At 34.4% G+C, this 15,208-nt stretch overlaps 1 protein-coding gene across 2 annotated transcripts in view; it reads left to right on the top strand.

Moving 5' to 3' along the window:
• The window catches only part of LOC109436444 (E3 SUMO-protein ligase RanBP2), a 67,191-nt gene that overhangs the window by 15,705 nt on the left and 36,278 nt on the right, over nt 1–15,208 (top strand). For both annotated transcript variants that reach the window (XM_074332320.1, XM_074332319.1), the window contains exons 7-17: nt 1,701–1,893; nt 6,432–6,519; nt 8,365–8,574; nt 9,560–9,741; nt 9,828–10,003; nt 10,198–10,321; nt 10,993–11,154; nt 11,413–11,550; nt 11,629–11,772; nt 12,638–12,817; nt 12,899–12,982. In XM_074332320.1, the coding sequence (XP_074188421.1) occupies nt 1,701–1,893; nt 6,432–6,519; nt 8,365–8,574; nt 9,560–9,741; nt 9,828–10,003; nt 10,198–10,321; nt 10,993–11,154; nt 11,413–11,550; nt 11,629–11,772; nt 12,638–12,817; nt 12,899–12,982 (1,681 nt within the window). The remainder of the gene's footprint in view (nt 1–1,700; nt 1,894–6,431; nt 6,520–8,364; nt 8,575–9,559; nt 9,742–9,827; nt 10,004–10,197; nt 10,322–10,992; nt 11,155–11,412; nt 11,551–11,628; nt 11,773–12,637; nt 12,818–12,898; nt 12,983–15,208) is intronic.

Raw genomic sequence — 15,208 nt, 5'->3', positions numbered from 1 at the left:
TGGTAATAGTTAACACGATGAACTACTTGGAAGGAATCTTACTTCTTTTGTGGGGATGTTATAATTGGTTTTGTGTGACTTTGATTTTTAGAGTTATGTAATTGTTCAGGCTCGATTAAATTATTCTTATAGTTAATTTCCAGCTTGACATGCTTAGTAATCAAGCCTGAAAATGAATGCTCTACTACTAGTCCAGATTTTATTTCAAAAAATGATATAATCTTGAGTGAAAATCAGAGACTAAACTTCATTTTCAAATGTTCTAGTATAAGCAATTGGCATCACTAGTATTTCAGAAAACAGTGTTTTAGCTTACATACATTACATTAACTAATGTACAATGTGTCATTTTTCTGGTTTCCTAAATTTTGATTTTTGAGGACCATTATCTCTCTTATTAAAATAAATGCCATTAAACAAAAACGTCACTTGGATTTACATAACGATGTTAGTTTAGAGCAGGGATTGACTAGAGTTTGCTGGCCAAATATGGTTTACTGCCTGATTTTGTAATTAAAAGTTTCATTGGAACATAGCCATACTTCTTTGTTATTATATATGGATACTATTACACTAAAAGGGTGGAGTTGAGTGGTTGTGGCAGAGATTTTATGCCTACAAAGCCAAATTAGTATGTGGCCCTTTATAGAAAAAGTTTGCTGATCCCTGGTGTAGACTGTTGATTTATTTGAAAAGTAATTCTTGGTCCCCACCTGGCATATGGGGAAAATTCTTTCCACTGAGGTGTAGTGGGGAGTAAGTAGTTTTCTTGAAGAAGTACTTAGTGTCCTAAGATGGAAGGGTAAGGATAGTGTCCAAAAAACTAACTTGAACTTTTAGATTATTTTAGAAAATATTTAGGATGTTTTCTTTTGTGTGGCTTATATACTCAAAAATTTTTGGTTATGTGAGAAAATGAGGGTGAAAATTACGTAATTCTTTAGTAATACTATAAAAACAATTTTAACTTCATGGGTCTCCTGAATGTGTCTTGAGAACCTGTAGGGGTCTCTGGAACTCACTCACTGGAAGAAATAGCTGCTACTTAGATTTCTTATTATAATCTACTTTAAAATCACTTTTTATATTTGTATGAAGTGTGTCCATTTGCTCTTCATACAAAGTGAAGATTCTGAAGACCATTGGGTTTTAGAAGCACTAGTAATTAGTACATAGATTACATATAATAGTGAGAAGTACAATTTATTTTTCCTTGTAGTTATCTGTATAGTAAGAAGAGCAATTATGGTATTGACAACCCAAATAGCTTATAAATTATTTACTTACAGTTTGAACAAGGCATGTCGAATTTGAGAAGTGCAACTTTGAATTAAATAATGAGCCATATTACTAAGAAGAAACTAGAAAATATTTTAGTTTCCCACCTTTATTCTGGTATAATATGAAACATACATCATAACCAGTAATCCGATTGTTTGATTTTTATATTTTCTATGATTGGAGGGCTAGAACTAACTGTTTTGGATTAAGACATCATTTTAGAGGTTAAGCTTGAAGTATAGGAAGTACGTAGAATAAAAATAAGTACTAGATGATTCATAATTTATAAAATAGAGAAGAATATGGATTATTAGACGTTCGAATGTGGAATATGAAGCTTGAAATAAATTCCTTGTATTTTGAGTTAAAATTATTCACAATGTAACATTTAATACTTGTTTAATATTTTAATATTGCAGTTTTGATAGTACTCTTCAGTCTGTGAAATCTTGTGTGGGTGGAAATGATGAACTCTCAGCTACTTTCTTAGAAATAAGAGGACATTTCTACATGCATGCTGGTTCTCTGCTTTTGAAGATGGGTCAGTATAGTGATGTGCAATGGCGAGCTCTCTCTGAACTGGCTGCGTTGTGCTATCTCATAGCATTTCAGGTAAGCCTTTTCCACTTTTGGGTACAATTGACATTTCACTGAAACTGTTGTATTTCACATAGAAGTGTGTCCTGGTATATAATGAAAATATGAATGAACCTGTAGAATTAAAGTTGAAATAGTTAATTTGGTTGGTGAAAAATAACAAGATTTACAATATTGGTGAGGCTGGTGAAACAGGTACATCAATGCATTGCTGGTGTCAGTCTACGTTGCTCTGATTTATTGGAAGGCCAGTTTGAAGAGTTTGATCTTTTTACTCTGCCATTTCTGGGAACCTATAGTAAGGAAATAATTTCAAATATGAATAAAACTTGATTCAAAAAGATATATATAACTTGGCTAAAAACCCTAAGTAAATAAAGTTTGGGGTATGGTTTAGTAAACTTTGATAGAAGAATGTGTTTAGCACCATCATTTTACATTGTAATATGTATATTACAATGAGAGTACAGTTTCAGTGTTTTGTTCTTTGAGCTTGCATTAATTCTGAAATGAAAAGAAATAAGCAGTGTGCCCCAAATGCATTAATCCCAGTTTATAAAAATTGTTAGCTTTAGAGAATGACGTTTTGCTTGAGGGGGAGCAAAAAGGTTCCCTGTAGAGTTTTTTTTTTTTTAAAGATTTTATTGGGGGAAGGGGAACAGGACTTTATTGGGGAACAGTGTATACTTCCAGGCCTTTTTTCCAAGTCAAGTTGTTGTCCTTTCAATCTTAGTTGTGGAGGGTGCCATTCAGCTTCAAGTTGTTGTCCTGTCAGTCTTAGTTGTGGAGGGTGCAGCTCAGCTCCAGGTCCAGTTGCCGTTTTCTAGTTGCAGGGGACACAGCCCACCATCCCTTGCGGGAGTCGAAACGGCAACCTTGTGGTTGAGAGGACGTGCTCCAACCAACTGAACCATCTGGGAACTCAGTGGCAGCTCAGCTCAAGGTGCCATGTTCAATCTTAGTTGCAGGGGGCGCTGCCCACCATCCCTTGCGGGACTCCAGGAATTGAACTGGCAACCTTGTGGTTGAGAGCCCACTGGCCCATGTGGGAATCGAACCGGCAGCCTTCGGCGTTAGGAGCACGGAGCTCTAACCGCCTGAGCCATCGGGCCGGCCCTGTAGAGTGTTTTTTAAAGCTTTTAGAGGAGGCTTCTCCTTGTAGTTCATAGGATACAGGTCTTTGAACAAACACTGGTGATTATCAGCCCACAGTGTTTTATTTGCTACATTTGCTCAGCAGAAGCATATAGGTTCATAAGCAATATATTAGTGTAAATTGGGAAGTTTATGAAGTTTGCTAATTTATATAAGCACTAAAAGGTTATGATTAACACATTTTTTGTGGGAAACGAGTAAACTCGTCATATCGCTTTTTATACCAAAGCGCAGGAGACAAGTTAACTCGTTTTGTTCCGCTAAGTGGTGGGGCGTGGGAAACTTGTAAACAAGGGCGCCAAATGGGTGACGGACTACGCATTATCTATTGTCAGCGGTACCCTATGCGTCTGCCTGCCGATACAATAAATTTGGGACCGAACAAAAACAACAGCCATAAAAATAAATAGCGGTAATATTTACAAAAAAAAGACTGATTCCAACAAAGGATTTAGTTTGTGCATTTTTGTTCGTGTCTCCAGTGACTCCATTATACTGCTTTCGTTTGGACGACGTCTTACTTTCGTGTTTCTGAGTTCATTCTGCTTTTATAAAATATTTTTTGTTTTAAATTACTGAAATTTCGTACAAAATACCTAACTACTGTTGTGATTGGTGCAAAATCATAGGTTTTTTTGAACTGCCTCTAGTTTCTTTTCTGATAAATATTATTTTTGAAAGTGATAATTTTATTATCCCTGGACATGAATCAAGATACATACGAGAGTGACGATGAATTGTTTGTTGACAATTTATCTAATTATTCCTGCCAAAGCGAAAGTGTACTGCAGTGAAACGCGGTACATGTGCAAGTTTTGTAATGTACCCCTGCACAAAGGAAAGTGTTTGAACGCTACCACACAGTGAAGCACTATTAGGTTATAGTTTTTTTTATAAGATCTGTTGAAAATTTCGAAAAAATATTGTAATTTTGTATACATAAAATTATTTTGATTGTGAAAGAGTGTTTTTTCTGTTTACCTAGAATGTAGTAATTTTGTGTACATAAAAAATAGAAGATAGCACATATTTTGCAAAGTAAATAAATAGAGACCTCTTTTTAAACTAAAACACTGAAAGTTTCATAGAAAAATATCAAATAGATCGAAAGATATGAATATTTTACGGAAAGTCTAATTTTGTCGAGAAAATGTCAAAAAAGCCCCGAGTTACGACGCGATTTGGTGGGAAAATGCCCGCTTACAAAGTGTTAATATTTAATAGATTCTTAAGTAGCTGACAGTTTTCTTATTTTTAATGGAAACTAAAATCTATTGAAGTTTTTTTAATATATATTTTTTCAGTTAACACATTGTCAACTATTTTAAACTTTGACCTTTTCAAGTAGTAGGAACTAATTCTCTCTCAATGCATTCGCTCAAGTCTCCTTTCCTAGAAGACAACCGCTGATACCAGTTTCTTGGGTATTCAGAATTTTTTTGGCATAGGTAATCATGTAATACACCCTTTCTCTACTTTTAAAAACTGTTTTGCCTCAGTGGAGATGTGCTTTGTCTACCATTGAATACCTTGCTTTTTTCACTCTTTTTCCATTGTTCATTTCAGCACATAGACATTTACATCGGTCTCTTTCTAACTACTGTGTATTTCCATTGAATGGATCTATAATGGAAGCCTCTTAGGTGCTTGGATTTTACTTTTTCATTGGTTGTAAAGCTTAATTATCAAATGATTATAAGCATATAAGGGAAGTATGGACTGGTATAGGAGATCTTATGAAATCATGCCTGGCTAACTTCTTTAATGATAGAGTTTTCAGACTCTTTATCAGGGGAGAGCTGTGGTTCTAGTAAGTATATCTGCATTTCTGCTAGGCATTAAACAAAGTCTCCCTTGAAACTTTTTATTAAGATGAGAAAAAAAAAAGATGAGGAAATTTTGACGAGATGATGTGACTGAAGGGATTCATAAGTTAATTGATCACATATGATAACTTGAATAATTTTGTAAAAGAACCCAGGTTTATGATTTTTGTGCTCTTTAACAGCTATCGACAAAGTTTGGCATCATATTTAGGAAATATGGGTAAGAGTTACTGTGAAAATTCCTTCCTATCTCTGTTCCTTAGTCATTCACTTCTCTTCCCTGAAGGAACTAATGTTTTTAGTTGTGAGTTCTTCAAGAATGGTTTTATGCATATACACAAGCAAATACATAGACATGCACACTCCCACTCCCCTTTTAAAAATACAGATAGAAAACATTCTGTAAATTCTATTTATTTTGCTTTATTTCCATGAAATATATCTGGTGATGTTTCCGTATCAATACAGAAAGCATGGCATAAATAGAGCATCCTCAGTTGTTTTGATGGTTATGTATTATTCCATTCTATGGATATACGATTGATAGTTTTGGGTTTTTTTTTTTAAACCAGTGACCTAAAATCAAGACATTAGGTTACGTCTGCTTTTTTGCTATACTATTTCAAATAATCCTGTAGTGGCATTTTATCTGTGAAAATTTATGGATGGAATTCTCTGAAAGAATTGCAGGATCAAAGTGTATGCATTTATAGTTTTTAGAGCTATTGCCGAATTTCCAGCCTCATAGAGGTTGTACCAAATTATACTCCCATTACCAATTAAGTAGGTCATTAGATATTTAACAGCAGTTACCTGAGCTATACTCATGTGGTTGCTTATAGGATATCTCCAGTAAGTGGTTATTGCCTGTGATGGAACATTTTCAGTGATGGACATTCACTCCTTTTCAAGATAGCCCATTGCGTTTTGGAATAATTTGGTTCTTGGTGCTTCCTTATATGGAATAAAAATGTTTTTTAAGCTGCTGCTCATTGGTGGTTTTTTTTACTTCTGGTTCTATTAAAAATGTCTAACCCTTTTACAAGGTAATTTTCTTAATATCTGAAGGCAGCATATTGTGTTTTTTATTTACCATTCTGTTTATTCATCATTCTTTGAGCTCTTCTCCATAGGATATGGCTTGAAGTCCTTTTACTCTCTTGGTTGTTCCCGTTTATCCCATTGGTTTCCCAAATTATCCATGCTCTTTGAAAATGTGCTGTTCAGTGTGGCATTTCCGAGTATGGTTCCATTGCTGTGTAAAGTAGGGCTGTCATCTCTTCTGTAATTCTGTTTGTGTAGGGCAGAAAACTTCTCTAAATACTTCATTTTCCCAAATGCACATTCAAATGTGCTTTTAGCAGCAAGTAATTCTCAGAAGTGCTCTTTGCAGGCATCTTTTACAGATTATCAAAATTCTTTGGTTCCTAGTTTTTTGTAGTTGGTTCTCCAACTCAGCTTTAACCATTGGTTGACTTTATGCATTGTCAAAAAGCACAATACGATCGAAAGGAACATCTGTTAAAAATATGGGTATCACTAAATTAAGACTTTTGATTCTAAAATTACCAGGTTCCAAGACCAAAGATTAAATTAATGAAAGGAGAAGGTGGACAAAATCTACTGGAATCGATGGCCTATGATCGCCTGAGCCAATCAGGTATAGTAATGTTTAATGATTTTATTTTTAAAAGAAGACAAGAAAATTTCTTTAAAAAGCAAAAAGGAATACATCTTATGATAATATCTTCTATCCAGGAGATAATTTGTCATAATCATTTGTTTCTCTTTGCCGTATTAGATTAGGGCAAGAGATACACAAAGAATTAGAAGAAATGGTATATTCTGAAAAAGAAACAAATATTTGATATTGTTTGCTCCCAGGTGGAGAAGCTCCTTAACCCTTACTTTAGCTGCTGGAGCCTGAATATTTTAAAGCAGTTCCTGAACTAAGAATAATTATTGATTTGCCAACCATTTAACATTAGGTGCTTGAAAGACACTGCTATGGGGGAGACAGAGATGAAGAAGATACAGATCAACATAGTAAGGAAGATAGAAGATTATATTCACATTCTGTTAGGTTCTTGGAATTTGTAGATTTATTCCCAGGTTGTTTTTTGTGGGGGGGGGGATAGATTGTAAAGGTATTACCTGGTTTTGCTTAGGCAAAACCTTCTCAAGTTATTCATTTAGCTAGTGAATCAAGCAATGAACTGAAGAAGGATCGTGCTTTCTATAGGAAGCAGTTTTGACGTAAATTGAATGAGCTTTGTAAAGAGCAAGTAGTAATATTAAATCAAAGCGTCTGTAAGTGTTCGTCTATTGTTAGGCTATTGGCAGTCTAAGCTTATATTGTTCTTCTATCCCACAGCCTACTCTTTTGTGGAAGGTAGAGTTTCAGTCCTTGAAGAAGTGACCCCATTTTTTTTTTCTTCTTATGTCTTCCTTCTATTAGGTTGGTACAAAAGTAATTGCGGTTTAAAAGGTTAAAAAGAATTGCAAAAACCGCAGTTACTTTTGCGCCAAGCTAATACCTAGGTACCTTTGTAGGGTGTCACAGTTCATGAGATGAACTGTGTTTTAATGTCTTCGACTTCAGCATTCCTGAGTTTGTCTCTGCAAACTTTTGGAAAAAATAATAGTCTGACTGACCAGCAGAATTAACTCCAAGGAGTGTTTTTGTTTGTTTGTTTTTAAAGTTTAATTGAGATAAAGTTAACATACTATATGATTCATCCATCTTAAGTGTACAGATTATTGTTTTTTTTTAGTATGTTCACAGAATTGTGCAAGCTTCACAATCAATTTTAATAAAACATTTTTATCACCTCATAAAGAAACCTCATACCCATTAGCAGTCACTTTCAGTTCCCCCCAAATCTTATAGTCCTAGGCAACCACTAATTTTCTGTATCTTTAGAATTCTCTTTTCTGGATATTTCATATACATTGAATCATACAATATGTGGTCTTTTGTGACTGACATCTTTTATTTAGAATAGTGTTTTCAAGGTTCATCCGTGTTGTAGCATGTACTAAAACTTTATCCAAAGAGTGTTTTTGAAATAGATTATCACCCCAAACCTCTGGGAGTTGGGCCTGGAAATAAATGTATTTTAATAACTTTTTAAAAGATAATTCTGACCAGCCAGGTTAGAAATCAGTGTATCAGTCAGATCAGAGAATTTGAGCTTGGGCCTGCCCTTTTATGGCCACTTTTAAATCCCACACTTTTCCATTTAAAATGTAAACATTTTTGGCATTTTTCACACACATTCCTATCTTATGTTTTCCTTTAACTGTAGCATGTAGACAGAGATACTGTTAAAGCTGTAATCTATTTTTTTGCATAAGCACCCTTTTTATTGTTCAGATGTGGTTGTTGGGTTGGAGGGTTAGGTCTCAGATAATTATTTCCCCTTAGGGTGTATGAATAAAACTGGAGGGATATGAGTAAAAACAATCTATGTATTTTAAATGATGGAAATAATTTGTTTTTCAGGGCACATGCTGCTAAACTTAAGTCGTGAAAAGCAAGATTTTTTAAAGGAGGTTGTAGAATCCTTTGCCAATAAAAGTGGACAGGCTGCATTGTATGATGCTCTGTTTTCCAGTCAGTCACTAAAGGATAGCTCTTTCCTTGGTAGCGATGATATTGGAAACATTGATGTACAAGCACCAGAGCTTGGTGATTTGGCTAGATATGATATTGGTAAGTTGGAATTTTCAAAGGAACATTTTTGCATCTTAATCCTTTTATATTAGGAGAAAAATAGAAGCAGAAAGGTAAATAAATTGCCTGTAATCTCATTACCCAGAAATAGTGACTTAATATTTTTCTGTATTCCTCTCAGGTTTTTTTTTGGGGGGGGGATTGGGGGGGTTGGCGGCATATGTATTTCTTCTAAACAGTTGTTTATACTGTACATCCGATTTGTCTTTTTTCGGGAATTCCCTTCCATTGTGTCTATCTCTGTAAATAATGACTTCTAATGACAATATAATGTTTCATGAATTTAGCCATCATTTGCTTGCCTGCTTTCTATTGTTGGATATCCAAGTAGTTTCTCATTTTGTCTCTGTTAAAAATATATGGTGATGAAAACTTGAATATACAAGTAAAATGTCTCCTTTTCAAATTTTTGAGTAGATTCCTAAAAAACAGAATCACTGGTACAAAGTTGATGAACATGTTTAAGTCTCTTGCAAATTGCCATATTGCCAGAAATGCTGTACCTCTTTATGCTTCCAGACACTCGTAACTTTTTCAATATTGAATATCTTCTACAAGAAAAGATCTCTTTACTGCCCTAATGGATTAATGTAGTGAAATCCCATTGTTTTAATGACTCTACTGAAAGGAAAATCCGTTGTTTCAAGATTTCTTATTGGGTGGCTCTTCTTTATTTGGCCCGTGTCAGATTTTGTTTTTTGAATTCTAGTGAACCTCTTTTTTTTTCCTTAGCCTTGAAAAGAACTTTCTCCATAGTAACTGTTTCTATTAAGATTCCTAGATAGGTAATGTGAGTACCTTTAATAAGAACATGGGACTTGACTTATAGACATTTCCCCCAGCTCTGATTTAGAAAATCAGTTATAAAATTAAGGTACATTTAATGTAAGTTAGTTGTTGGCAAAACTGATGGCACAAAAGAAGTTTTCATAATCTCAGGCCAGCTTTTTCTCTTTTATTTCAGGTGCCATTCGAGCACATAATGGTAACCTTCAGCACCTTACCTGGCTTGGCTTACAGTGGACTTCATTGCCTGCCTTACCTGCAATTCGAAAATGGCTAAAACAACTTTTTCATCATTTGCCCCAGGAAACCTCAAGACTTGAAACAAATGCACCTGAATCAATATGCATTTTAGATCTTGAAGTAAGCAAAGATTTTAATAAATTAAGTATTTTGAGTTTTGTTTAATTTTTTTGTAACTTGAATTTATTTTTCTTTAAATAAAACAGGTGTTTCTACTTGGGGTAATATGTACCAGCCACTTACAATTAAAGGAGAAATGTAGTTCTCACTACAACTTCTATCAGCCACTATGCTTGCCACTTCCTGTGTGTAAACAGCTTTGTACAGAGAGACAAAAATCTTGGTGGGATGCAGTTTGTAATTTGATTCACAGAAAAGCAATGTAAGTAAAACAAAAATATTCCTTTAACTTACAGTGTAGGTTTTTTTATTTAAAAACCTATTTAATTTAAAAACTTATTCTCTAGGTACTTAATGCTCGTGTGAAGATTTAATTTAATTATCATTTGATGACTAACATGTAAGTGTTGAAATGCATGTTTATAAATCAATTTTATTAACAAAAACTTTTTTTAGCCCTGGAACCTCAGCAAAATTACGACTTCTAGTTCAGCGTGACATAAATACTCTAAGGGGCCAGGGAAAACACGGCCTTCAACCCGCTCTGCTTATATATTGGGCACAGTACCTTCAGAAAACGGTGAGTTTATTAAAGTGTAAGCGTTTTTAAGAACATTACCTTATTTTTTAAGAAATTGTGAACTTTTCATTGAAAGTCATTTAGTTCTAAAACAACTAGCAGGTTACTCATATTATGCCAGGTGAAATATATTTTTTTAATCTTGCCACATAGTAGTTAATATAGTTAATACATAAGCACTTAGAACAGTGGCTGGCGGCTGGCACAGTAACTGTTACGTAAGTATTAACTGTTATTACTTAATAATCAAGTTATGGTAATTATTGTCCAGCCTGGAAATTTTTTATGTTCAGTAGCACAAGGTTTTATAGATAAGGGCATTATAGATCTTTCTAAATAGTTGAAGTCTGCTCTGTGACGAGATTAGGTGTAGCTGTTTAGCCCTTTGAGCAAACTGACACTTAGAGAGCAGCAGGTTTCGGCTGTTTAAAAATGGCAACTTTTAAAAGAGCTTGAGCTGCTTGTTAGGTTAGTCTCGTTGAAAGTGTTTAAAACTTAGGTCTGGAATGATCATTGGTATTCAGGTGGTTATTTATACCAGTATTTGGGAAGTTGAGTGTATGACTTGAGATTCTGTTTTGCCCTGTTCAGACCATTTTTAAATGAATTTTTTTGATCTGATCATTTGTGTTCCTTAGGTTCTGTGCTTCTAACTTTCTAACTTTTTTTAGGGCAATGGTCTTAATTCTTTTTATGATCAACGGGAATACATAGGCAGAAGTGTTCATTACTGGAAGAAGGTTTTGCCGTTGTTGGAGATGATCAAAAAGAAGAGCAGTATTCCTGAACCTATTGATCCTCTGTTTAAACATTTTCATAGTGCTGACATCCAGGTAATGGAGGATCCCTTTGTGAATTAACTGGGATGTGGATTTCCAGTTTATAAACTGAGAAATGGAGATATTCATAAATTAATTACCTGAATATTTGATGGCAGTCTTGTTTTCTAAATCCACTAGCGGTCACAAATAAAATATGGCAGAAAAGCTGAGATGTTAATTTCATTAGAGCATATAAAATCTTTGGGAAATCATTTGGGTTTGGTATTCTGGGTAGAGACAACTTGACTAAAAATTACTAAATGTGTTCAGGCATCTGAAATTGGTGAATATGAAGAAGAAGCACACATAACATACGCTATATTGGATGCAGTTAATGGAAATACAGAAGATGCTATGACTGCTTTTGAGTCTATAAAAAACGTTGTTTCTTACTGGAATCTTGCACTGGTAAGTAGATGTGGTACCTGAATTAAAAGTTTTTTATTTTAAAAGTGTGATTGTTTCATAAAAGCATTCTTTGTGTAGATTTTTCACAGAAAAGCAGAAGACATTGAAAATGATGCCCTTTCTCCTGAAGAACAAGAAGAATGCAAAAATTATCTGAGAAAGACGAGGGACTACCTAATAAAGATTTTAGATGACAGTGATTCAGATTTTTCAGTCAGGAAAGTAAGTTGCAGGTTGATTCTTCTGTCTTATTATTGATAATTTGGTGGTAATTATTTTTGCCTTGGTTTTATATTTTGGTAATTTCAGAAATGCTTAGTAATACCATATTAATGCACACACGGGGTGTATGTAAATATTTAATTAACATTGCTTTGTCTTAGGTTTGGTGGGTTTTTTTTTTTTAATTGAGAGTCTAGGTTTATAGTGTTATAAAAATACTTGTTGGGGAATTAGGAAAGGTTTCTAAGGTAGGACATTTATTTTTGTTATCGTGGCAATCTAATCAAAGCAAATGCTACCTAAAAACTAGTTCTTAATGAATTTGGCAGTTAAACATTTTACTGAAATCGAAAGTAGATGGCTGACAACTTACCATTTCTTTTCTTTTTCATTATCTGCTATGGACTGTCTGTTTTTCCAACTAGCAGCAGTTTGAGACTGTCATGATGGTATTAACTTCAAATATATTCAATTTTCGAGTATTTTGTTGATTAATTTGTGTTGCTGCTCTTACATTAGGATTTCTGTTGTCTGGTGCATTCTAGCATTTATATTTCTCTCCCCATTCAAAATCAGTTAGTGAACATCAGTAACTTTTTTGTTCACTCTGAAAAATTTTCCAGTTAACATTCTTTTACAATTATTATAGCTAGGAGAAAAAATAGAAACAGCATAGTCTTTAGAGGCAGAAGATTAGGTTACGTAGCAGTTTCATGTCTGTTGTTACTAAAACGATGCAGTGCTTGTTGCACAAAAGTGAGAAAAAGTAAGTAAATTAGTAAAATAAAATCTTTTCATTTATTTAAGAATTTTTACTGTGGTATTTTTGCAAATTGAGGCCCTTGATCATGCCTTTTGTTTTTAGTTGCCTGTGCCCCTGGAGACTGTAAAAGAGATGTTTAGTTCAGTCATGCAGGAACTTGATGACTACAGTGAAGGAGGTCCTCTTTATAAAAATGGTTCTTTGCAAAATGCAGATTCAGAAATAAAACATTCTACACCGTCACCCACCAAATACTCTCTATCACCAAGTAAAAGTTACAAGGTAAGTGGGAAAGAGATGAATCACATTGCAGAATATATTTCTGTCTTAAATGTTTTAAATACTGTTTTGTTATTTTTTTAGTATTCTCCTAAAACACCGCCTCGATGGGCAGAAGATCAGAATTATTTACTGAAAACAATCTACCAACAAGTAGAGGCCATTAAGGTAAATCACTTAATTTCTCCAAATTATGCCTCCCTTATTCCAAGATTCCTTCCTTGACCATTCCCTCAGTTCTTTCTTAAGCTGTTCAAAATAGCACTCTGTCATGCTATTATGGAATCATACTATGCTTTACATACTTCTACATTTAGACCATATTTTTGAGATTACTTATGTCTGCACCTCTTCCAGATGTGAATCCTTCAAAGGTACCGACTCTTTTATCCAAAACACAGCATCATTCCTGGCATAGAGGAGGTCTCCAAGTGATTGACGTGAACTAGCGAAATATACTAATCATACCTTGGTCTATGAGTTCATTTCTCAGACTGACTGTGGTTGTGTGTGCCAAATTTATAGCTAGGAATTGACAAGTGGTCTAAGCTTCAGAAAATGTCTTTATCTTTTTAATACTTTCATATGAATTTGACTTAATTATGTAAGGAATAGTTACATGTACATAATGTTATTTTAACTATATGAAAGTGACCTTAACTATAAGGCTCAAAAGAGCTTTCCTTCTTTGGAATTGAAAGTACAAATTCACGCTCATTGAGCAAGAACTAAATCACTCATATTTCTAAAGTTACACCAAGGAAATTAATATGTGTGCGATTATTACAGTGCTGTCAGCGATGTGTGAAAATTAGAAAATGCTGTTTGGTGGGGAGCAAACTTGAATTTGCACAAACATTTTGTATGTTAATTTTGGCCTGTGTATGATACTGCATACAATCTTGACTTACATAGGTTTAAGGCACCCAACATTGTATTCTGTAAGGTTAGTGGAGCACTAGTCCGTGTGCCTGAAAAGCTGGGTTCTAGTATTAACTCTGCCACTAACGATTTTTGGCCAGGCACTTTCTTATCTGTCTGGCTTCTCATCTGTTAAGTGAGAACTGTTGAAACCAGTTCTCATCCCATTTTCTAGTTTGAATTTTAAAAAGTACACTTATAGCGTTAACTGCATGTTTAAAACCATGGTCCAGATACTGGCAGTGACCAGGAAAATTTTCTAGTTGATTTCACCAGTTTCTTATTTATGGATGTACCCCATCGGGACTAGACACTGATGGATGAGTGGAGAAAAATTTATTTAGCTTGAAAATTCTGTGAGATTTTTGACCCCAGTAGTTAAGGCTTTTGGGAAATTTATATTTGAAAACCCCTTAAGAAGAAGGTAGCAGACATGCTAGATCTGTCTCTGAACTCATTTATTACAACTGGGCAGTGACCTGAGCCCATATAGAGGTATTTGGCACTGTTTTCAAAAATGACCTGTTGTCTGATACTTCTATAGTTTTTTGTTTTGTTTTGTTTTTGTTTTGTTGTTTTAAAAGAAAAAGAGTTTCTTGAAAAGTGCCTGTTTTGTAAAGGGATGTTTTCTAGGTTCTGTGGTTGGGGAGGGTGTTGTCCATAAAATGACAAATCTGATAGCTAGCAACATGGCTTCCATTAGAAGACAGTATGTCTGCGATTTTGTCAAGGCATCAGTGGTGTTATGAAAACGCTTTTGGAGTAATCTGGTTTGAATTCTTCCTCTGCCATTTCCTTCATCTTTTTTTCTCATTTTAAGATGTAAGTTACTATTACTTATGTAACTGTAAGGATTCAGAATTTAAGTGCATGGAATATATTATGCTGAGTAAATATATTTGTTCTGAGCAAATATTAGTTGTTTCCCCTTTGCTAGTGGAGCATTTGAGCATCACCTTTAAGGATAGGTAATGTTTTGTTACATCAGATATGGATAAGCAGAAAGCTAGTATTGGGAGGTAATTGGGAATGTTGAGTAGTCCAAATGGTCTTAAGAGTAAAACAGTGTGGAAAGGAGATATGCTAGAAGGATGTTTAGGATAATACTGTCAATGTCAAAGAAATGTTTAATTTGTAGGTACTTGTTTTATTGAGCATGGAAGTGTCTTGGCTAGAGCTGAACTTTTTAGAAAGATTAGTTTAGGCAGGTGTAGAATGGAGATGAGGTCATTTAGGAGTCTGCTCAGTTTTTTAGTTAGAGCTAACTCTTTAATTTAGAGTGAAGGAATTAGCTAATGGTACTACGTAAGGAGTAAAAGAACGGGAGCAAATAAGTTTTTAACAGGTTAAGGATTATGTTCTTAAATTAGCACCTGGTACTTAGATCTTACTGGAATATAGAATCTCTTAAATGACATCATCAAGTATTTAATTTTAAACTACTTGCTGCAGCACTGTTTCTGACATGATACA

Source organism: Rhinolophus sinicus, linkage group LG05, assembly GCF_036562045.2.
Source record: "Rhinolophus sinicus isolate RSC01 linkage group LG05, ASM3656204v1, whole genome shotgun sequence".
Lineage (NCBI taxonomy): Eukaryota > Metazoa > Chordata > Mammalia > Chiroptera > Rhinolophidae > Rhinolophus > Rhinolophus sinicus.
Note: the sequence above shows the minus strand (reverse complement) of the source record. Positions and strands in the feature narration are given on the sequence as shown.